Raw genomic sequence first — 23,838 nt, 5'->3', positions numbered from 1 at the left:
CACCAGGATAGGTGTGAGCTCCACAAAACACACAGAGTTAAATGTAGTGTCAATGCTGGGGGTAATCAGACAGTTGTAAATTCAGAGCTTAGGTCTTATCAAGCTCTGGACTCAGATCCATTGCAATTATTGTCAGGTGGTGACTATCAAGAGAAGCTGACAGGACTTGCAACAACCCCAGTACACAAAACTGGAAGATCACCAGTGAGCAGCACAAAACAAGCATGGTTTTGGAATGTAAAAAACTCCAAAACAATGAAATGCAGATAAAAAGCCAAACATTGAGACCACTACTCTGACTGTTTCTTTTCCATTTCTTCTGTGTCCATTCCCACAGCCTGAGCAACTCACAAGATCTCTCTCCAGGTCACTGGTCTGTGTTTATGGAGTTTCGCACTATTATTCCCTGCCCCCTAACAAGTGCTGCCATATCTGCAAGAATAAAGTAAGATTTTTCAAGTACATTGCAAAAGCTAGAAATAAGGTCCCAGTCCAGAAGACAAAAAGTACATCCTAGTGGAAGAGTTACAAAAAGTAAGTGGTCACCTACCAAGAAATAATTACCAGCCATCTATAGAGATGATCTATGGTCACGTCCCCACAGAAGCCACCAGCTGAGTGTTAGAAAACTTGGCACATTCAGAGTAAATGTAGGATTCTTGGGGAAAAAGCTTTTGATGACTACTATCAGATCTTTCCAATTCTATGCCACTTTGATTGTCTGCAGAAAATAAAAGTGTCCCTGAAATCGTTTACGTAAGTAGTTAAGAGCAAAGCCAGAAGCTACCGAACTGGACAATTCTCACACTGGTCTTAGAAAGTACTTGTTTAGAGCTTTTCATAGGCCCAGTCCCAAAAACTGAATCTTTTCCCTTAACCATCCACCTCCAAACAAATCTTTTAAGATTGTAAAACACCGGTTAAAAGTTGGGCAGGTTGTTGCAGATTTTTAATGGCTTTCTTTAAATAAGTTTTATGTGTGGTATTTTTGCTATTGGATTCTAAAGCATTCTACATATGGGCTTGTATGAAGTTTGCTCTTGTCACTGTCTCGACAACTAGCAAAGCTGTGGGTACTGAACAGAGAGTTGCTGGCTGACATCTGGGTGATTTAAGCATGTTTTGGATACAGTTAATCATCATGAATAGTTGTCTGCCATTTGTTATCAGGGGTAACAGTTAATAAACGGCATATCTGAGGATGCAAATGCTTGCTCATTTAATGCTACCATTCATGTAAAAAAACAGAAGTAAAAGTTTACCAATGAAAAAAGAAAAAAAAAAAACTTTTCTCTGAAGAATTGTCCCTTATAGTTTACCCCAGATTAAACTACAAAAATAAGACTTTCAAGTAGTAATAGTAAAGAACATTTTATTAAAATGAAAGTTTTTCAAACCTTATGTATCAAAACTAAGGCCACAGCTAATGCTAACACAAAGTCAAGAACCTCAGAAGGTTCTTATAATATGATACAATTTAGAAATCTGAGACAAGGCTATTTTACAAACAATTACTCAAACATTCTGAAATGCAGCATTACTTACTTGTTTTAAAATATCAATTATTCTAATGATAATATTTAATGATACGAAGTAGTGAACTATCAGTGCCTGTAACCCATCTTTATTTTGGTCCTGTGACAAAAGTAAATTTCTGCATCACTCCAGCTACAGAAATGAATGCAAGTACAAAACATTGTAATGGAAGCTACCAACGACTCCTCCCTTTTCTGCTGAGCTCATTCCTTTTCTTCTAATGCTAAATATCTCCAGTCATAATAGCAATAAATTCTTCTTGATTGACTGTAAAAAAAATAAAAAAAGAAAGAAAAAAGAAAATCATTATACAAACAGCAAACAACCATAAACCATAAAAGAAAATTCACAACCGTGAATTTTACTTATAATTTTACTTAAAGGTTTCTCTGTGAGTATTTGCTGCATCTGATCCATTACTATCAGGGTTTGGACTTTTTGCTCCTACAACAGGAGTTTTGCACAGTTTTTCATGTAAAATGAAGTCAGAAAACAAGTTAGTTATGTGGAATATTTTAGCCAGAATCTAGTTCACATATTACAAGTTATCATTTCTAATTATGAAAGTAAAAATATTCTAAAAAGTAAAATATGATAGAAAAAAACTCTGAGAAACATATGTAAAAAAGACAGCTATGCAAAAATATACTATTATTTTAAGGTCTATGAAAATGTTAAAAATGGTACATAAATTTTATTTAGCAAGTGCTTCTTAAGAAACAATATTTCAGCTACAGTTATGATTAATTCAGTTTTATTCTTAAAGTCATGATTCAAACATTTATATCCAAACCACCCCCACAGACCAAACCACACTACTTCTCTCCCTCCCAAATCTGTAACACTTGCCAAACATAAAACGAATTTTAACATCGTTTACTAATTATTCCATAAATTAGCTAGAATTAAAATGGACTTTTGATGAGCCTTTCCCCAATTGAACTTTCTTCATTTGTCATTTATAATTAACAGAAATTTTATACAAATGCACTTGAAGAAATTAAGTCATAATAATAAATTAATTAGCAGCCATTAATTATTTTGCTGCACTTATACCTGAGCTACCAATCTTACTTATATGCTAAAACAGAGACACTGTAAAAGAATTAACCAATGAACATGTACACTCTGCTAATTACTAATTACTGTAGTGGGAATGATTAGAATAAGTCAGTGGTACAGAAAAGACAAGACACATACAAAGAATTCTCCCTGACAATTGTCCATCTCAGCCAATGTGCCCAAGCTATTCCTAAAGAAAGCAATGCAAAGAAAGAGCTACATCTACAGCTAGAAGAAAATTAAACAAATTCCACTATTTAAATAATAAATTTAAAAAAAACAAACAAATAACTAAATATGCCTTCATGTGATGCATGTAAAAAATAGGTAACAAGCAGATTTAGTCGAGCTTAGGATTCTATACTCTGAAATACCCATCCATCATATAGCTACACCGTGTTCTAAGAGACAAAAATACTATCTTGACTGTATGACTTTAAAAAGCCTTTCCACAGCTTTATCACAGTAACAACACAATATTCCCTGGTTTACAACATCCTTGCTAAACAATGCTGCAAAGTGGAAAGACAGTCTCAGGGAGAATCAAGATGTTCTGCTGCTGAAGTCAACCACCACGTCGAACCCCCTCCTCAGGTACCAAACCATGCTAACCACCCCCCCTCCCATTAAAGTACACCAATCAGAAATAAAAGATATTTATGACTAAAGCCACTCAAACTCCACCCAAACATAAAGAAAATAGTATAAAAGTAAGTTGGGGATAGGGGGAGAGTGGGAGAAGACCTCCACCAAAACTGCTGGGATCAGTTAACAAGCTGAGTCCACCTTCTCCCCCCCAAGAGGATGAGAAGGGATGAGAAATATACTCTATGTGTGTTAAATGCTGCTCTTAGGACTACAGCTTTTGCTTGTGGTTACCCCATAGCGTATTAGTTAGATTGCTTTGTATCAGAGCTTGTGCTTGCTTAATATATGTATCAGTAGATTGCTTTAAAACATATTTTTGCAGTAGACACTATCGCTGACAACCTTTGAACCTTATTAATCTGTCACAATTTGTATCAATAAAAAGTGTTATTCTGTAAACTGTTAAAGTGAGTCCTTGCAGTTGCCACCAGCAGAAAACACCTTGGCAGGACTCGCTGAGGGGTCTTGGTTCTATTGAGTTCCCCCTAACAAGGGAGGTTTGAGGTACCGTCTGATCTTGTGAATCTGTTGGTGAAGGGTCTCCTTACAAAACACTGACAGACTGTCGGACATCGGGGTCTGGACATTCCCGGAGATACTGACAGGTAAAAATCTAACTCCCACCTTTCACGTGACAACAAGCAAACCCAGTTAATCCCCTTCAGATTAAGGATCTGTTCACACGTTAAGCACAACAAAAGCAGAAGCAACCACAGTCCTTCATGGCATCTCATTTCCCTCAACTCCATGACAAAAAGAACAAACTAGTATCCCAGCTAATATGCAGAAACATTGACTTACAATCTTGAGAGTTAAAAGTACATTTTTTCAGTGCTGGTTTTTTTCCCCTAATTCTGTGCCAAAATTCTGAGACCCAAGACTGCACTGTGTTTCCTACGGACGCATCCACACAAGATGACAAAAACTGCATGAACTCACAGCATGGAATTTCTAAAATTAGTTATGCACCAAAACACAATGCATTCCTAAACCCGGGAATACAAAAATAAGACTGTTTAAGTTTTTAAGGGACAGAAATATGTCAAAAATACTTTCTTTTACAGAAATCTATGTACAGCATACCAGTACAGCTCAGTGGTTTTGCTGAGAATATGTAACCTGAGCATCACACAAGAGACCTTATTTCACTGTGAGCAAAACAATCTCTAAAAGGTAACAAAAGTGTTAAACCAAAAATGGTATTATTCCTATATTTGAAGTATCAATTAAAAATGCTACCAAATTAACAGTTTCATATTTTTTTTGAGGGCAGGAAAGAAGGAGAATTAGACGACAGCAAGATTTTCCTACATGACCCAGATGTTTGAAGATAAACAGAATGGTGATTCACAGGCTTATTTACTTTTTCAGAATTAATCTTAAAAAGCTAAAAACAGCCTCAGTTTTCTTCAAAGAACAAAAAACACACGGAACCTTAAGGATAAACAGTACCCTATACAAACATTATGCTGTCAATCTTCCATATTCGATCTTGTGCTTGATTGCTCTAACAAAGAGAATGAATGGATGATTGAGTAAGAGGAAACTCAGCTACCCACTCTTAGCTGATCAACTTGATTTAAAAAAACGTAATACTGACAGAAGATAATTACGACTCAGTAACCTTCCTGAAAGGAGCTGATGGTCTATGTTCAACTTCTAGTGCCCAAATAGCCATGTGACAAAAAATATTGATCCATGATTCTGACATCTCATTTTGGCAGCTCCAGTAGAGCAACACATGACAAAACCTGCTTGCAGATGACTTCTACTTTCATTCACCCCTATGGTTACAACTTCCAAAAAATAACACCTATGTCTAACAGCACAGAGGGGAGGACTGTCTGTCACAAGGCTGAAAACACAATTTTTTTTTCACTGGGAGTGAGAGTTTTGAGTCCAACAGCTCAAAAATATAAATACTACTGTCCCTGGAAAAGTTGATGAACTGCTAGTGAAATCTCAGACACAAATCACCACCCTGAAAGAGCAGTGTTCAAAGATCAATACAGTCTTTAGGTGCATGGTCTGAAGTGAGTGGTCCTTAAAATCCAGATACTAAGGTTTCTGGTGTAAAAATAAGGATATTTTGAAGTTGATAAAAAAACCCCAAAGTTTCAGTGTTCAAAATGATTTAATAAGCATACTATCAAACTGGATTTGTTAATTCATTCTTTATCTAACTAATAATTTCTTTATGCAGCCCATGTATGGACCTTGCCAATTCCAGAGCCATTTTTCACACTATGCTTTCCAGCACTCCCATGCTCAGAAGTACATTAAAAGACCAATCCAAGCTGATCCTGAATAGATCCAGGGTACTTCCAGCATGATTTATTAGCTTACTGCTCCATATCCAACTAACACGCTGAAATCACAACAGTGACACATTGCCACTTAAGAAATATTGAATAAGTGATCAAAAGACTGACTTTCTCTTAGCAGTTTAATCCTTTCACTGATTTATAAGGAAATAAAATTGTAATGTAGGCACATAGAATCTCCCATGTACCAGTTCAATTACTTTGACCTTCAACTACACATTCATCTCATCATAACAGATATTGGTTGAATAGGAGTTCATGGTGAATCAATTCAATTCTTAGACTCCAATATGTGTTTTCAGGACTAGTAGCTGTCAAAAACAACTGTCTCCGCTATCTGTAAGCTAAATTAAGTTTGAGCTGAAAGTTATCTAGAAGGAAATTAAAGAGGACATATTCACAACAAAACCACATTTAAAAACAGTAGAAAATTACAAGGTTATATGGGAGTTTATTTGCTAACACATACTTTCTCCATCTCCATCCTTATCAAATTCTTCTATCATAGCCCGTAGTTCTTCATCAGACATGTTTTCACCCAATTCTCTAGCAACTCGGCGCAGGTTTCTCAGACTTATTTTACCAGAGTCATCATCGTCAAACAATTTGAATGCCTTGAGTATTTCTTCTTGTGGGTCTCTGTCCAATATCCAATCTGTCACTGCAAGAAGGATACTTGAGTTAGACTAAAAAATTCTGAAGGGTAAACTCAGAATGATCTATGCAAGCTGAGACAATATGAAGAACAGGTATTTCTGATTTCACCTGTTCTTACATTTCTACGTATTTCAGTTCAACATGCATATTTGTTTCACTGTTATCTGACCTCTCTTTCTTTTCTCTCTTTTTCCAAGCTGAGTTGCTCTTTAGGGTGTAATTCTTGCAGTGGAACACCACATGGCAATTTGGACACAGTCATGCTTTCCACAAATTTTTCAACAGGAATTAAAAGTATACACAAGCCTCCTCTGTTTCAAACTTCCAAACTTTCAGAAAAAAAAAAACATCAGCTCTGATAGACAAAGACATGTGATTTTTTTTAATTTTATATGTTTTCATCAGGATAGAATTTTGATTTGAAGAGAACACTGAAATACACTAAATAAAGAAGAACATTCACATGGAACCTCTCTTTCAAATACAAAACCACACAAACACAAAAAAAGACCCCAAAACAAAAAAAAAAAACCCTGAGCACAGGGGTTACATAAAGGACACTACTATGAATTGCAAGATGTGTATTCTGAAAGGATTCTTCAGTCTTTATTATTCCTTTTTTTACAACCATTTGTCAGTTTCTGCAACAGAAAAGACAAACTTCCCACATGAAATATTTTTCTAGTAATTATTTCAGACCAGCCAGCAATAACGTATCTTCACATCTTTGTACCTGCTAGTCTTGTATTACAGGGCTTGCTATTTATGACTTCATCAAGCCATTAAAAACACATCAACACCACTTGCGCACAAAGAACCACTTACCATCTGCTCCTGACTGCAGATGAAGCGTCTGCTCTGGCTTAGCAAACTTGAGAGGAAAAAATTTTTTCAGGCTCATATAAGCTCACTGCAGCAATGAAGTTTATATATCTGCATAAACGCTCCAGATTTTTCCTAAATTTAAACATTTTCTTTTAAAACAATGGCACTGTATGAAGTACCATATCATTTGAAAAATGCTTTTTTGGCAAAAAGACAACTGAAGAACAATAAATACTAAGTCTCTAAATACAAAACTGTAGAAGACAAAAGGTAATTGTATCTTTATAATTTCAGTTAAACATTAAGAGAAACTCAAGAATTGCTTAGCCATATTCAGCAGCTCTTCACAATTAACATCTCAATAACCTATTTTCTCTAACTCCTAATCTTTCTGCTAGAAGTGATATCATGTTTAATTCTGTATCAAGGTCATATTGCACCACCACAGCATCCTAACCCCATTCAAATTTTGTGACAGGTTCAATCCCTTTCCAAGTATCTATTGTGCTTTCTACAAGAATCTTCCTAGCTTCTTGCAGCACTTAATGGTTGCCCATATTGACAGCCAGGACAGAATGAGGAAACTATGAACAGGACTGAACATCAGGAATTTAAAAAAAAATAAATTGCATGGTAATTACAATATCTTGATTTATGCAACATTACAGCATAATTATGTAATTTTAAGAGTAGTATTACTATTAAATCAATACATTCACTTTCTTTTTAATTTTTTTAATTAAATCAAGACTGATCACATTTATTTCCACATAGGCTTTACAAGTCAGAAAACAACAAAAACCAATTTTCTCTAACCTGGAATACAACTACAAAACTATTATCTGTCAATGACAACACATTTTGTCCAATACTAACCTGCTAAACCATTAAAAACCTGCCACATTTCAATCAATAACTAGTTTTGCCACATTAAGTAGATTGTTATTTGTAGCCAAAAGCAAATACTGGAGGTTTGGGTGTTCTGTTTGAGAAAATCTACAGAAATCTAATACCTTGAAGAAATAGACTATAATGAGCATAATGAACTATAATAGACACAGTGAACTAGAGATATAAAGCCATATATAGAGAAATTCCACACAGCTTACTTTTTGGTAAACATAAATTGTATGCAAAAGCATAAACTGTATGTAACAAAAAGCCCTTAAAAACTTCAAAGAAACTTGAAGTCTAAAAATTCTGCAGATTGAAGTATATTAAACTGCACAATGCACAATCTCCAGAAGAAAGAAACAACTCATGAAATTCTGTTTTTATCAACAGCTGAAAATCCTTGAAGTACAATATTTAACACCTGCTTCAATTTTTCTAATATTTTTATATATGAAGTCTGTATTCAGCTTGCAGTTTGTCTGTGTACACACTCCTTCCCACTAAATTCAATGCTAAATACCTTTTCCACAGCAGAAATGAGAATCTTACAAAGATCCCTAAACAACAGAAGAATATCCACGTTTTAAGCTAGCATTCATTCCTCCATGTAAGCTTGAAAAAGATTAGCACTGTATATACTCTACACTGTTATACTGTGGCTATCATTCATCTCTACATATCAAATTAAGCATTCAGAAAACAAAGATTTATCTTCCTCCACTACTGACCTAATATATTAAGAAAATAATGAAATTAAATCTCCATTTTCTATTTCTTAATAGTATTAAATAGCTGAAGAAGTACACGAAGTACTGCTTCAAAATATAGTCACCACTATACACTAAATATCTCTAGAGGTAGACCCAAAATCAAACACATACCAACTTCATTAAAATCTTCAAAGGTGATCTTGCCCGTTGATTCTCGATCATAGTCTTTAAGTATTTTCAGGACATCAGCTTTTTTTACATCAAAACCCAAGGCTCTCATTGCCACCTTTTGGAATAAAAGGGAAGTGCAACCATAGGTAAGGATTAAATACAGATTTAACAGATTTTCTTTTTAATTTCAGTAATTACATTCTTACCCAAGAGATAAAGAGCATATTAGTGGTTTAGAAGCAATAATAAACAAAATAAATAACAGGAAAAGAGCTTTGGATATTAAAACCACCTAGAACTACTGTTAGGAAATAGAACATTGAGTTACAGTGAAAAACTTGTATTTTCAGGGAGTTTACAGACTGGATCAAGTATTTCTTAGGAGAAGTAGATTTATTCTCCTCACTTACAAAACTATTTCAAAATCTTATCTTTTCAAAGACAAAATCGAAAATCGGTCTTCAAATTACTCTTCATTATTCACACAAAGTGTGTGTATATGTTCATGGATTTACAAGTACTCTTACAAATGCTTTTTCAATGAACAACATAAGCCAACCTACTTTTTACTTTTCCATTAGGTTAGAAGTCCACATTTAGTTTCCCATTTTAACTGAGATGGCAATTTCTCAGCACACATTATCTTGACTTTCTCCAAACAGATGAACATAGACTAAACCATAACTGGAAAACCACAATGCTTTTGGAAGCAGTCCTTCAAAAATCTGTGCTATCCACTGGTTTTGTAGAGTAGGAGATAGTCTTTTTCTTTATGTATTTTTGCTTTTCCACAGTATTACCTTCAGGGTGACAATACTTAGCTAGACAGCTAACAAACAACTTTCCACGTAATCACAACAGTTGGGAATTCAAAATACACCATAACCAGGAAAAGCATATTAATAGTCCTGAAACAGTCCCCAGCACTACCCTGGTCACAGTGGCTTCCAGCAAAGACAAAAACTTGAACTCTGAAATAAAGAGAAGGGAATTGCTATACCTAAAACACTCTTGTAACAGCAAATTAAGTAAAAATAAGACTTTTTTTCCTTTTTCAAATTATTGAGTAGAGCCAGAATGTGGAGCCAGTAAGTTGGATTAGGCATTCCTTCCAAAAAGAATCTCACCCAATACATGACAGAAACACTGGTGTCTCCAAAGCCACTTTCTGTTCTTGATGCCATATGATTAGAATACAAATTCATAAAGAATTTAAAGTGACTTTAATGAACTTTTTCTACTACTTCTATAGACTTCCAGCCAGAAGGACTCAGACTGCCATCCTAACCTCCATTTACCAATAGCTATCAACAGAAGCATCCTTCACTGGGAAGGGCAGCTAATGAGCCTTGCACACACAGAGCAAAGAGCACACCTTATTCCTACAGTCAATACGCTTCCTGCTGAAAAATACAAGTTGGTAAGCTCTGGCTTGCAGTCAACAGTTTTACAAATTTGATTTGCATCTTTTACCTAAGCATCTGAAACCTGTGGATTCTCACAACACCAAGCTTTAGGTTACACAGCTCTTTTTCAAGAGCTTTTCCGTCCTGGTCATTTGTCCAAGTTAATTCCTGGTGAGCAGTTAGACCAGGGTTATTCAGAATGCTACTGCACATAGTATGGGAAGATAAGCTTGTTTTTACACCAATGCAGTATTTCCAGGTTTTTTCTTTTTTTTAAACTCAATTTTTTAACCCAGAAAGACATCTTGAAGGAGGTTTTCAAAGATACAGCCAACATCTTAAAAACTCACTAAGGAACAGGTATATTATTTGTCATAAAATTGTTTGAATGAAAAAAAGTTTTTACCTTTAATTCATGATAATTTATTGCTCTATCTTTGTCTGTATCAAACAACTCAAAGGCATCTTTAATTTCTTGCTTCTGTTCCTCAGTCAGTTCTCTTCTTTTCTTCTTTTTAGTTTTGTCTACTGAAAGCTCATTCCTATATATGGAGAAAGAAATTTAGATTTCTATTGGGAAGATGCCACTGTAGATAATATTTTCCACCAATAAGAAACTCACCATAATTGCACAGATCACTACCTTAGCTATTAAATCTTTTCCCAACTCTTTTCCCAGCTTCTACTCCCAGTTTAAAGTAACACTTGAAACAGATAATTCCTTTGTGAAATATGAATGACACCTCCAAAATAAAATCAGCACAGGCATTTTTGTTAATAAGTAACAAAAATGACAAAAAAAGAGGGCAGAAAAACTACCAGTTAAAAAGGGCTCTTGAGGTTACAAACTAGATTAGCAGTAGAAATGGTACAACTCCCCGAAACACTTTGTTTCTACACTGCAGCTTAAAAAAAAATAAATTTGTGACAGACCAGTGGAGGCTGAACTAGGCCAGGCAGTCTGGCTACTAAAGCCAGAATTAGGTGCCACAAATCGGCTTTGTTGCCTGTAACAGTTCTTAGATAAATGGTATTTACAGGGTTCTTTTTTAAAATCCTTTAGAGCATACACATACACACTGTTCTAAAGACTTTTTGCTCGGTTTTGGTATATACAAAAGAGACAAGCCTGTTTTCTTTGGTAGTCTAGGAATGAAATTAGATTTCCAGAGGAGCACAGTAAAAGGACATGAGACAATAACCATAAAATGCAAGAGGAGAAACTACAGCTGGATCTATGGGGAAACATTTTCTCAGTCCATGTGTTTATATGCTGGAACAATTGCACTAGCAGACCAAGGAGTCTCCATTATTAGAAAATTTTGAAACCTTACTGGAAAAGGTGCTCAGCATCCTCATTCAGTTTTGAGTGGGAGCTGCTCTGATCAGAAAGCTGAACTAGATGACTTCCCATAAGTCCTTCTTAAACTAAATTATTGCATAATTTATGTTATACTCTCAGGAAAATGCTTTTAATGCTCATTTGTCTATTTGCACCAAGGGCCAGATGTGCTTTGTCATCTAGTGTAAAATGCACAAAAATTACTGATCAGTGAACAGAAAACTTTTCAAGATTTACTTTCCAAATCTCCTCTAATGAGATGACTTATCTTCATCTTGTAAAGGATTTGCTAATTTTAATCAAAACCCAAGATTAAACATATGGCTGAGATTTAGCTTCCAACAACCACTGAAGTGTAAAAATTCCAAGAACAGACAAGAAAAGTGCAGGCTGCACGAGCTGGACTTGCCTTGGACCACAATATCCTCAGAGAGCAAGAAGCCCTTAACAGACCAATGGAGACAGTGTGATTTCACACAGGCTTTGAATTACTGTAGCTCTTGGAAGGACTAAAATAACTCTGAGCTGGCTACATAATTAGAACTGGGAGAGTAGCTCAGATCTAGAGAGCTCAGATTTTGTGAGCTACAATGATGAAATCCATTTATAAATCTGAAAGCAGATTAACACTGAACTCGTCTGGAAGAGCAGCTGGGTGCTTAAGTGTTCATTTGGTGCTTAGCATAAAATAAATTTATCAAATGACAAAGCAGTACCTAAACACAAACAGCTCAGTGCCACTTCCACAACCACTCTTACCACATGAAGCCTGAAGTCACATTTGAAAATTAGGGACCACGGTTGCCATGTAAGCATATTAATTATGCTTGGAGACAAGCATTTGCCAGGCGTTGGGAGTCATAAGCCAGGCCCCTTTATACAACAGCTCCTGAAGCAGAATTTACAAACAAAACACACCGAGCAGTCCAGTCTTACCCCTATTCCCAGGCCTTTTGGAGGTGCATTAGGCAATCCAGAGCGAACCTCCGAGCGCCAGGCCCTGCCCTCCCCCCGCACACAGATGGGCCTGACCCCGCCGAGGGGACTAGAGTGACCGGCCGGAGGCCGCAGGTGACCCACTCGGGCCCCGCCGCTGCCGCCGCGCCCGCCCTCCGCCAGCACCGCCCGAGCGGGCCCCGAGAGGGGGTGCGGCCATCAGGAACCCCCGCCCGCGCTTCCTCCGGGCCAGGGGAAAGCGTCTGGCTCATACTGACCTCAGGGCCAGGCTCATACCGACCTCAGAGCCAGGCTCATCCTGTCGGGCCGGCCCGGAGCAGATGCAGCGCCAGCCCCGTCGCCTCCTGCCCTGGAGACGCGACACCCCGTCCAGGCCACGCCCCCTGCTAACCGACCGCTGTCTGATTGGGCGCAGGCTGGTATATTCCCGCCTCCAGGCACACTGTTATTGGCTGAAGTGCTGCCACTCAAGGCGGAGGGAGGGGAGTCCCTGCGGGGCAGGATTGGTGCGCGCGGCGCCGTTAAACAGCGCGGGGGGGCGGGCGGCACCGCCGCTACTGCGAAATGTGGAGTGTGCAAACATGTTCTTAAGAAAGGATGTTGGTGTTTGATCTTGACTTTCGACCTTAGTCGACAAGAAACGGGATTTAATCTGCTAAACAGATAGGAACTAACAAGCCAGCTCTTAAGTGATATCCAGGTGTTGAAGAGACAAATTTCTTGTATGTGGAATTTTCCTAAGGTTTAGGGCTCGACGTGTCTCAATGATCTCGGACAAAGAATGCTGAATTTACGAGCCTTAAGGACATTTGACAATTAATAAAGCCAGCTCAGCAACTGTGCTGGATTAGCTCCGACTGGGTAAAAAGTAATTCTGCCGGGGGCAGATCTGTGACCCCCGACCCAAGAAACCCACTCGACCCAAGAGAAGAGACAGAATGGCAGTAATTAGCATGAGAAGAGAGAGAATCATTAACCAATAGATGATAGATACAAATTAATAAGAGAACTGTGTAACTTGTAGCCAATGAACATTAATACCTTTGCTAAAAAGTATAAAAGTTTTGACAGCTGGGGTGCTTGATCTGTGGAACTTCACCGAGGACCTGGGCTTGCGCCGCTCTGAAATAAATATCAATGTCTCTCTCTTGAGTGTGTAATCATTGGCTTGTTGCACGCCAGGTAAGGTGTCCGATTTTTGCTGATATCTTTAATGGCCCTGCTATCACATGGAAGTGCCGTGACTGTATCTGGAGAGGTCCCCAGGCCCTGTCCACTCCCTCCCTCCCTCCCAAGCTGTGGAGGAGCACGCTTAACATCTGACACTTTGAGAAGCATTTCTGGTACTGTACAGACTTTACCTCACTACAAATTGCATGGAAAGCAATCCATACTATGTGAAGACTGAAGATTTTAATGTATAGTTCCAGTTAACATTGACACAAATGTTTTCGAGCCTTGCAAAAGTCAGTGAGTCAACATTATATATCTGTGGGTGGGGGAAATGCTTATATCACTGGTGAGAAAACTCAGATTTATGAAAAGTGCTGCCTCAGTGCTCTGGTCTGTGACATGACAACTGTGCCTTGTGCGTTGCTTCACAAACAGGGCTGTTTTAAAACCAGCTGTGACAGCACAATCTGGTGTTAATAGCTGAACTATAATGACACTCAGATCTTTGCTAATACTGTGTTAAGCAGTCTGGCTAGATTCACTGGAAATACTCAGGCAATGAAAAATTTTTTCAGGCATTTCAGTCCTGCTCCTTTCAGGACTGACAGCATATCTTGATGGTGTTTTACGCTTTCAGATGCCTAGTTTTCCAGTAATAACCCAGTAGTAGGTCGACCCCAGGTGCACACTCTTGGATAGGAAGAGCTTGGCTCACTCAAGATACATTTTTCCTGAACAAAGTCAAACGGAGATGAGGCTTGTTTGTCTCTCTGTTCATATTATCCCTGGTCCACAGATCAAATAGGCAGAGGCAAGAGGTTTGTAACAGACCTCTGTTTAAAGATGGTAGCTTTATAACTAAAAACATAAATCACTGGCAGGTTTGACCCTCAACCTGTGCTGTGGTGCAAATATAATCGCAAATTCCTTTTTTTTTTTTTTTTTTTGGTTCATACGACATATTTACATGTCCAGAGAGAAAAGGAAGAATTAACCAAGTGGTGAGCACACTTATCTGAACTGTGGGAGAATAGTACAAGAACCTAGCTGCACCAACAGCCCCAAATTGCCCTGTTTCACCCCCACTCCCACCTCCACTGCATGTTGATCCTGGAGCTCAGCATAGAGGCCCTTGGTCCTTGCCTGACCTGCACTGGAGTTATTCTTGCCTCTGTGCTATGTGCTGCTGTTGCTGACATATTGACCAGACTTTGTGGCCTGGCCATGAACTTGAGTCACCACCTTGCCATTGTCTGGTAGTCACTGGGATGCTGACAGGTCAGGTTACTGTCACCATCCCTGCACTCTGCAGGGAGGTAACAATCCCTGCCTGTGTTGTGATTGCCCTTGGCTTTCAGCTTGTCCTCTCTCATGAAGCATCCGTGTCCTGGTTGTTCTGTGTCAAGTAGAGTGAAATGCCTGATACTGATTCTCTGAGCATGCTTCTGGGAACTTGAGATCCATGTTCAGGTCTCTACTTCTAGACTTACAAGATAAGCTAAGAAATTGCTCCAGAAATTAAACTGCCACTGTTTGTAAATTCATTAAAGCTGGCAGCAATGCTCCTACTGCATGTGAAATGGAGATGCAAGGAATTCAAAACAGAAAAGACACGTTCAAACAATAATACCTAAAAATAAGTATGGGGGTTTGGTTGCAGCAGCAGTGACTTGCAAACCCCTACATTTTCAAAGTTGGCTACGCTCCTCCTAAAATCACTTCTTATGAGTAGAGTTGGTAAATTAGAATATCTCTAGTATCCCCATACCTGTGTATTGCCATCTTAATAAAGAAAATAATTAATTATGAGGTATACTTAAAAACTTTGTTATTGGCTTTTAATTAATCTTCAAACTCATCTGTTGCTATATGAAAGTCATTTTTGGGGCTGTCTGCCAGCCCTGTATTCAATTTGAGTGAATGTATTTCCTTTCTGAGTCCTAATTTTGTTAGTATTTGAAACCATCCTACCATTCCCTTGTCCCAAGCTGAATTTGAGTGCAGATTACAAACTTCATTTAACTGTTCATAATCAGATCATATATCAGAACCTTAATTAAATGAATCCAAATTTTTTTAAAGGAGTAGCTGGGCATACAGGTTTCATGCAAGTTCAAGTGAGTTTTTGTTTATTTCACTCTTACAGTAAATCATGTGGCATGAAAATTAGTGTGAAAACATAAAGCTGTGTTAAAAACATACCATGTGTCCTTCCCAGTTCAATGATTGTAAATGTATTTCTGTGGGCATCTGGATCGAACCTGTAGGAAATACCTGGCTCTCTAGCTCTGGTACAGTCATAGAAGTTTTGGCTAAGGTCCTGAGCCCTTCTTCCTGTGTCAACGTTCTTTTATGTGTTTTTCCAATTTTAATCGCTTTTGAGTGCCTCATCACCGTCCCAAGGCACAGTTGGGCATATGTGGGAATATGCACAGACAGTTACTAAATTAATTTTTTAACAATTAAATTAATTTTTAAACAGGTGAAATTAGCCCATCCAATAAAAGCTGAACAGTCGGGAGTAGCCATGTGCTCAAGACGGTTTCGGGTAGCACAGCAAAAACAAGGGGCAGGTTTATAACACCGTTGGTTTCTAGTTTAATCCCTAATCCTGTCTGTCCTATTTTCCTGGTCAGTGTAGCCCCTGGCCTGTCCTTGGGCGGCGCTGCCACCAGGTGGCGCCGGGACACCGGCGCTGTGCGGGCAGGAGCGAGGGGCAGGAGCGAGGGGCAGGAGCGAGGGGCAGGAGCGAGGGGCAGGAGCGAGGGGCAGGAGCGAGGGGCAGGAGTGAGGGGCAGGAGCGAGGGGCAGGAAGGGACATCGCTGCGGACATTGGAGAAGTACTGATTGACTTCGAGGTACAATTACACCACGCACAGCACCGCAGGGTTAATGTATAAGACAGCGGTAGTGTGATTTAACGTCACACCAGAGTGCCCGGACTAATGATGCCCCTCAGAGCGCTGGACTGCTTTCCGAGTACCCTGGAAAACCCTGTGCCGCACAGAGAGTGCAGTTCGAATGCAGCCCAACCAGCAAATCCCCTGTACTTCAAATTTAGCCTCAAATAAATTTAAAATAAAACCTAATGAGTGCTTTTTCATTGTTTCTCGATCGTTTCTCTGCTTCCTCAGTCAATTTGAATGTGAAGGGACTGAAGAAGTAGTAGTTTTGGAGAGTAGTTTGTCCGTGTTTAGACCGAAGTGGTACTGCTTACTGATTTAGGTAACACACACCTTAATTATAAATAAGAACTTGAAAGTGTTTGTTGCCTCCACCTTTATCTCCCTCTCTCCTTCATAACAGAGATGACTTTTTTTTCCTTTCGCTACAGATGTCTTCTCTTACAAGCAAGGTGTTGTGCTAGACTTTAGTAGCACTTGTTCTAAAGCTCATCTTGAGCTCTGCTTTATAGCATCCTACAGTCTAAGATTTAACAGTTAGGATGATTTTTTCCCTGCTGAGAATCTTCTTTTTTTGCAGAAACATCCCATGTTTCTGTCATAGTGTCATAAAAGCAAATTTTACTGAAAGCAAATGTTTACTGATGTAAAATAAAATGGGATGCTGTAGAACTGAAGTAATTAAAGTGACTGTTTCATTTCCATGTGTATTAGGAACATTATAAAGGCTCCTTACTCATCTGAGATAACTACCTCACAATATAGCATGTGTTGATTATTAGCTGAGGGTGCTGGTCAACAGTAGCTGAACATGAGCCAGCGTGTGCCCCAGTGGCCAACAGCATCCTGACTTGGATCAGCAACAGTGTAGGGGTTTGACCAGGGAAATTGCCATCCCCCTGCACTTGGCCCTGACTCACTACTTCAAGCTCAACAGAAGCCATGTGACCAATGGTCATTAGCTACTGCCTTGTGTGGAAATAATAATCTGTGTCACCACAAACTGAAACTGACCCCCAAATATACATGTTCATCATGTCTAAGTTTTCTGCGTATGAATTGTACTGAAAACCTAATTCTGATTTGTGCTCACAGGTGGTGGTTTTTTTCAAGAAATACTCACTCATGGTTTTTATATAAGCTTTGCAGAATAAGTTTACAATGGGTAAATATTTCTAATGCAGTCTCTTGCTCAGAAGCATAAGCATTTCTGCTAGCAACTTGTAAATACACTCCAACCAGAATGTGTAAGTGCTTCTCTTGAAAAATACCTAGAATTTATTACTTAACTGCATAGGATTATAATATTTTTATTATGATAATCTATGAAAAAATTAATTTTTATGTGCACACTGTTGTTTAACATCACAAGTCTTGACAGATCACAGAACAAAACTTCCCATCTGATTTTTATGTCAATTCCCCAGTCTACTGAAAACTGTATTAACATACAGTTGGATTTTACAAAGAAAGCAACACAGTTCTAAATGCTTAAGATGTTGCAATATTTAAAATTACAATGCATGATTTAAATATTTACTCCAAGTAGTGTTAAAGGACCACTGTCAAACTCTTATGACTAAAATTTCCTAAGTCTTAACAAAAATAATCACAGTCCTTTTTAGTTAAGACATACCGTTTATCTAGTAGTGAATTCCTTATAATACAAAAAATAATTTACTGACCCTCAAAAACTACTTTCATTTGGATTATAGCAGCAGCTTACTAACAAGCTCTGTTTTGGGTTATGTGCATGTAAAGCTCACTTCTGAGCTAGAAAATTATCCCCTAGATTTTGGTAAACAAAAAAGTCCAGGCAATTCTGGTTATGAACATATACTTCGGCATTTTGACAGTGATCTAGACATTTAAAGATCTTAGCTAATAGAGATACTGAGCAGAAAATTAAACACAAACGACAGACGATGGAGGTTATCTGTCCTTTTGAATTTACATGCCTATGCGTCTTTTCATAGCAGCTCAGGCTGTACAATACAGTAAAATCTGGCTACAGAGATTCTAATATTAGATGAAATAAACAAATTTATAGTGGTATAATACTGAATACCAATTCAGTGATCTCACTCTCCTAATGAATGTTTGCAAAAGTTTAGCAACTGACATCCATACTGGCAGGCTTTGTGACACAAGAGTTCTGTCTGTCTGCCATGCTGCACAGGGTTATCTCCAGTGCTCCTACAGCCTTCACAAAAGCATAGAGCACAATTATTACTATTGTTACACCGCAGATAGATAATTTGCAGGAATTCAGTTACTGTTGGGTAACATGTGACATCATGGCTTCCTCTGGATAACTAGCATAAGCTTTAGTGCTACGTATTTCCTCAGCCTGTTCTAGGCTAACCTTTTATATTTTTTACTCTGGTCAGCTGAGGCCAAGATAAAATGCTCTTGGTCTTAAGACATAAATCTACCCACTAAATACTCCTCATGTCATACACTGATGTACATGGATTTCTCAAAAAAAAAAAAAAAGAGACTGTGATCTGAGTGATAACAGGTCTTTCATGTGCTGCATCTCTGCACGTCTCGCCCACTCATAATTTTGCTTCAGCTTGGAGATAGGCACTGCTAACAAGAACTAGGCACATCACAGCCAATCAGTACAAATCCTGGTGAAGAATATATTCAGACAGTAAAGGCAGGAGTGTAGTGATCTGTGAAAGGGAAAAAGCACTACATAACATATTCTCTTTCATCACTTTTAGACAGATCTGTTTTTTATTTTGCAATTGTTTTTCTTTTTTCACCAGAATTTGCACCTATTCAGAGGGCTATCAGCTTCCTCTCCGCCATGCCTTAGACAGAGCCCAAACTCTGGGCTCCCTTTCTATTGGCTATGATGGGGGGAAAAAGCTTCTGCTAAAGTGAAAGCCAAACAAAAAAGGCTAAACTGCACAAAACTTTGGGAGAAACATTTGCACTCTTTCTAGGAACATATATATGTCTATGTACAAAAATAACATCAGACAGCGTCCTTTTAGAAAAGTTAAATATATACAGACTGTTTGAATAATTGCACAAACTAACCATTTCAACAGCTTATAAATATCACACATTCAATTTTCATAAACAAGTTACAATCTAGTTTAGCAGTTCTCAGTGTATTCAACATTGTTTTGGAACAGACTCAAATGCAACACACTTTACGTTTCATAAAAACCATGTGCAGATACAGACACTTCAGACACAAACAGTAAACAGTTCAAGTTACATTCACTTCGTGGTAACAAAGTCAACCAGCTGCTTCATGCAGTACCCTGAAATATAGCAAGGCCATGTGAAAGCCTCCATCCTTCCCCTAACACAGATCATCAACAACCAAGTTACAATACAGACACATAAAAATACTCTTAAGCACAAATAAAACCTTTAAGCCTGTCACAGTCCAGTTCTCTCAAACTTCCAAACCAACATATTCTATAAGTATTTTTATGAGCTCATCAGAAAAAAAAATAAGCACATCAAGAAAAGGCTCAATCTGCTTTGTAGAGGCTAGTCTAACACATTAATTCATGAGTTCACAAATTCTCTAATTCCTAACTCACACACATACAAGCAAAACAGTTCCCTAGCTAATGGTGAGAGTGCTCCTGCTTGCTCCTCTCTCCTGGTGCAGCTGGTTCCTTGCACCACACCAGGAAACATGAAGGCCTCAACAAGTCCATCTGCTGTTGGACCTGCACCAAAAAATTTTTAGATAAGCTGATGTATCTCTGACTTCCAGCTTGGAAGTTTGGTCTATAGAATTTCTGTATGTTAGTGTATTCTAAAGAAACTGCAAGACAGGTACTTTGCAAAGATAAAGATGCAAGTGATGAGGGGTGCAGCAAACACCACTCCACAAGTGGCAATGGCTGTGGGATGGCCCATGTACTCTTTCTGCCTACTGAGTCCTGCATAGGTGTTGCTCTTGCTTTGTCCTAATGGTGCTGCTTCCAGCATATGCTAGGTCTTAGCAAGAGCTCTGTTAGCAAAACCTGAGCAGGAGTTGATGAATAATCACAAACCTAGTACTACATCAACAAAGTTTCAGGTGTGAATGTCAAACCTCCCATTTTGGCATAAATTCATCTGTCAGAATTGTAACAAAAATAAAGTAACATATTTCAATCACAATACATGTGCAAAAGTGCCCTGAAAAAATAGAACAAAAAGTAGCTTTGGCTAACGCTACTAGCTTACATAGTTTTTATAAAAATACAAATAAAGTAGGTAAAAATAAGGAGAATTTTTGCAGCTCACCTGTATCAATTTACCATCTTTTTGCTAATGCATACTGCTTTTGCTTGTATCAACGCTTTCACAAGCCATTTCATTTTACAGAAGGTAACAAATCACACAAAACTGACTGTCACTGAGAAGTGATTCTCGAATTTGTAATGCGAAGTGCTATGCTCGCAATGGATCTCATGGCACAGGTAGAAATCTTGTGACAAACTCCCGCCTGGGAGATGTAGTTGGAAGCTAACCGGTACAGCCTTTCTGCCCCAAATATGTTAAAGTGCCCAGGTAGTACCTTCTCCACAAGTCCTCTGTCCACTAACTCCATAAGGCGCTGGCAGCTTGCAACATAGTCACTGATTCTACTGTAGGGCAGCCAGTCAATCATGGATCCATCATACACCACGTCCCCACTGAACAGAATCTTCCTGTCCTTGTCATGTAAGCAAATACTGCCCCTGGAATGACCAGGCATGTGCATGACAGTGAGCTGTCGATCTCCAAGGCTGATCACATCCCCTGCAAACAGATTTGTTACAGGAAAACACATGAATTTATCATGTTCATTAAACACCATGAGGAAAACTACCTACCCACAGGCAAAGATTCATAAATACTATTATAAACACTATCTATAAATAATAAATATCTGCAACAACAGAACCAGGGCATTTATTTTCCTGGTGAGTGCCAAAGAGGTGTCTGAAAGATATGCTTGACAAAAAGGTATTTTCCAATGATACTAGTAGTTAACACAGGCTTGGTCTGTATTAATGGAATCTATTCCCACTCTAATAAATTAAATAATGTGAAAAGCAATGGAATAGAGAAAATAAAACAGGAAACAAACAGAACACATCTGAGTTTCCTTTGAAAAGTTTAAAAAGTAAGTATTTTACAATTTATTATCATTTTATCCTCACTTAAATCACCTAGAATTGCATTCTAGGCAAAAGGAAAGGCAAAAGGAAAGAACATAAACTGCTGGAGGAGAACCAAGACTGGCCTCCACACACTTTCTTCATCTCATTCAATAAGATATAAAAATAGACATTTCTTAACATTAGGTAATTTTTTGCCAGTTTAAATGTGAATTCACTTTCATTAAACCAACCACTGAACTGATACTTTCAGCAGAAAGTCTCGTGTCTCAGTGAACATTATTTTAGAAACTTTGATATTATGTTGATACTTACATGCTTACTCTTTCACAAGATTATTTCAATAATCCCTTCCTTTTAAAGAAAAAAAGCCTTAAATTTCTGTTGATTTACTACAGCTAAGTGTCACATCAGCTCTTCACTGAATCCTTCAGTAAGTTCAGTTCTGCTTTTCCAAGCATCTATGTCGGATGGTCTAATAAAGCCAAGAGAGTAAGTTCCCAGCCAAAGGTGTCACTTGTCTGTCAGACACCTATCCTTTAACTTCTGCTGCACTGTATTGTACAGTTTAGGTGGTTTGTTGCGGAAAAAACTAGTCCTGTCACCTGTGAAAGACTAAATGGCTTCTTTGATCTGCAACAAGCCACTTCTGTAAATCTTACATCAGTAACAAGACACTTTTTACAGACGTTTAACATAATTCACGTAAAATTCCGTAAATGCCTGTAAATTCTGTAGAACAAAAACTGTATCCACAGTACATATTTCAAGAAACTGTTAATTGCATTGCTGTGTCTTGGCAGCTTATAAATAAGGGTCGCCAGATCCGATTGACTCGGTGACACACTGTTCGAAGCCTGAGGATAAACCTGTGGTACTCAAGTCACTTAAATCACTGTTGAGCGATTCTTATTCTAATGGAGAAAAAACCAAACCAAAACCCACAAAAAACACCCAAACAAATAAAAAGAAACAACTAAAAAGCCCCCCAAAACAAACAACCCAGCACCCTCCAAAAAACAAACAAACCAAAAAAAAAAGGGAAAAAACCCCCAAACCAACCAAACAAAAACACTCTGATGCCAAATACTTTCAGAACTGCTGGAAACGAGGTTTAACCCACTACGCGTCTCGTTCGTCCCTGCTGACCGCGGCTTGTAGGTTGATGGGAGTGAAAAAACACATCGGTTTAACTATTTTATACGAGGAGCCGAGTAAAGCAGGACGCTCAGGGCGGCAGAGACGCAGCTCCAGGGTGGCTAACCAGAGCTCCCGGTTCCTCACCTTCCTGCAGGAGGCGGCTGGGCCGCACGGGCGGGACGCGGAACTGCCGCGCGCTCCAGCCGGGCCGCGGCGGCCGCGCCACCTCCCGGTCCGACAGCCACGTCACGGCCTCGTAGTTGTCGCCGCGCAGCAGCGCGGCCGCCTCGGCGCTGTGCACCGCCACCTCCTCGAAGTGCTGCAGCCCACCCGAGTGGTCGAAGTGGACGTGCGTGGCCACGGCCAGCAGCGGCCGCGGCCCAGCGCCCTCGGCCGACGCCAGCAGCCCGGAGTCGCGCAGGTAGTCGGGCAGGCTGCGCAGCCCCAGCCCGGCGTCGATCACCACGTCCCGCTGCGAGCCGCGCACCAGCCAGATGTTGGCCCGGTTGCCGGACTCGTAAAAGCGCTCCTGGATCCAGAAGATGCCGCCGCCCAGGGGCTTGTGCGCGAACCACTCCAGCGCCGACATGGCCCAGCCGCCGCTCACCGGCGGCGGAGCACCCCCAACGTTCCGCCGGCGGCGGGCGGGGCTGGCACGACCCGGCCCACTGCGGCAGCGGCGGGCGGAGCGCGAAGGTTGAGAAGCGGGGGAGTCTTGAAGGGTCGGTGGGCTTGGCTGCGGCGTGAGGGGGCGAGCGGGTTGAATCCCCTTCCCTGCCGGGGCAGTACCCGGGGGAGGCGTCTGAAACCCGCCCTCGGGTGGGGGGATAAAGCCAAAACGCCCTGGGCCCTGCAGGGGCTCCTGACAGGTTGGGGCGGCGGGTGGCGGGCGGTCAGCGAGGGGAGCGGGAGCGGGAAAGGGACGGAGAGGAGCCGAGAGGTGTATCCTCACACAGTAGGGATT

At 39.5% G+C, this 23,838-nt stretch overlaps 2 protein-coding genes across 3 annotated transcripts; both read right to left on the bottom strand.

Moving 5' to 3' along the window:
• Nucleotides 1–1,355: 1,355 nt before the first annotated feature.
• On the bottom strand, nucleotides 1,356–13,032 carry CETN3 (centrin 3). 2 transcript variants are annotated; one of them, XM_051782705.1, is made up of 5 exons: nucleotides 12,813–13,032; nucleotides 10,640–10,775; nucleotides 8,828–8,942; nucleotides 6,040–6,231; nucleotides 1,356–1,803 (listed from the first exon to the last, which is right to left on the bottom strand). In XM_051782705.1, the coding sequence occupies exons 1-5, from the start codon at nucleotides 12,827–12,829 to the stop codon at nucleotides 1,760–1,762; spliced, it is 504 nt and encodes a 167-aa protein (XP_051638665.1). In that variant the 5' UTR covers nucleotides 12,830–13,032; the 3' UTR covers nucleotides 1,356–1,759. The 2 variants fall into 2 exon arrangements, with proteins under 2 accessions (XP_051638665.1, XP_051638666.1); XM_051782706.1 differs by having other exon boundaries at nucleotides 12,790–12,949.
• Nucleotides 13,033–19,331: 6,299 nt separating this feature from the next.
• Nucleotides 19,332–23,532, bottom strand: MBLAC2 (metallo-beta-lactamase domain containing 2). The gene is made up of 2 exons (XM_051782689.1): nucleotides 23,019–23,532; nucleotides 19,332–21,372 (listed from the first exon to the last, which is right to left on the bottom strand). Exons 1-2 carry the CDS (start codon nucleotides 23,461–23,463, stop codon nucleotides 20,984–20,986), a joined length of 834 nt encoding a protein of 277 aa, XP_051638649.1. The 5' UTR covers nucleotides 23,464–23,532; the 3' UTR covers nucleotides 19,332–20,983.
• Nucleotides 23,533–23,838: the final 306 nt, after the last annotated feature.

This window comes from Manacus candei, unplaced genomic scaffold (assembly GCF_025592945.1).
Source record: "Manacus candei isolate 608988 ecotype Guabito, Panama unplaced genomic scaffold, ASM2559294v1 h1tg000016l, whole genome shotgun sequence".
NCBI classification, from domain to species: Eukaryota; Metazoa; Chordata; class Aves; order Passeriformes; family Pipridae; genus Manacus; species Manacus candei.
Note: the sequence above shows the minus strand (reverse complement) of the source record. Positions and strands in the feature narration are given on the sequence as shown.

Coding starts and splice junctions, on each gene's coding strand:
- MBLAC2 (XM_051782689.1), bottom strand. CDS start 23,463: ATGTCGGCGCTGGAGTGGTTCGCGCACAAGCCCCTGGGCGGCGGCATC. Junction 21,373..23,018: donor CAGCCGCCTCCTGCAGGAAG/GTGAGGAACCGG, acceptor ATCTGTTTGCAG/GGGATGTGATCAGCCTTGGA.
- CETN3 (XM_051782705.1), bottom strand. Junction 8,943..10,639: donor TAAATTATCATGAATTAAAG/GTAAAAACTTTT, acceptor TTATTCCAAAAG/GTGGCAATGAGAGCCTTGGG. Junction 6,232..8,827: donor TGAAGATTTTAATGAAGTTG/GTATGTGTTTGA, acceptor TCCTTCTTGCAG/TGACAGATTGGATATTGGAC.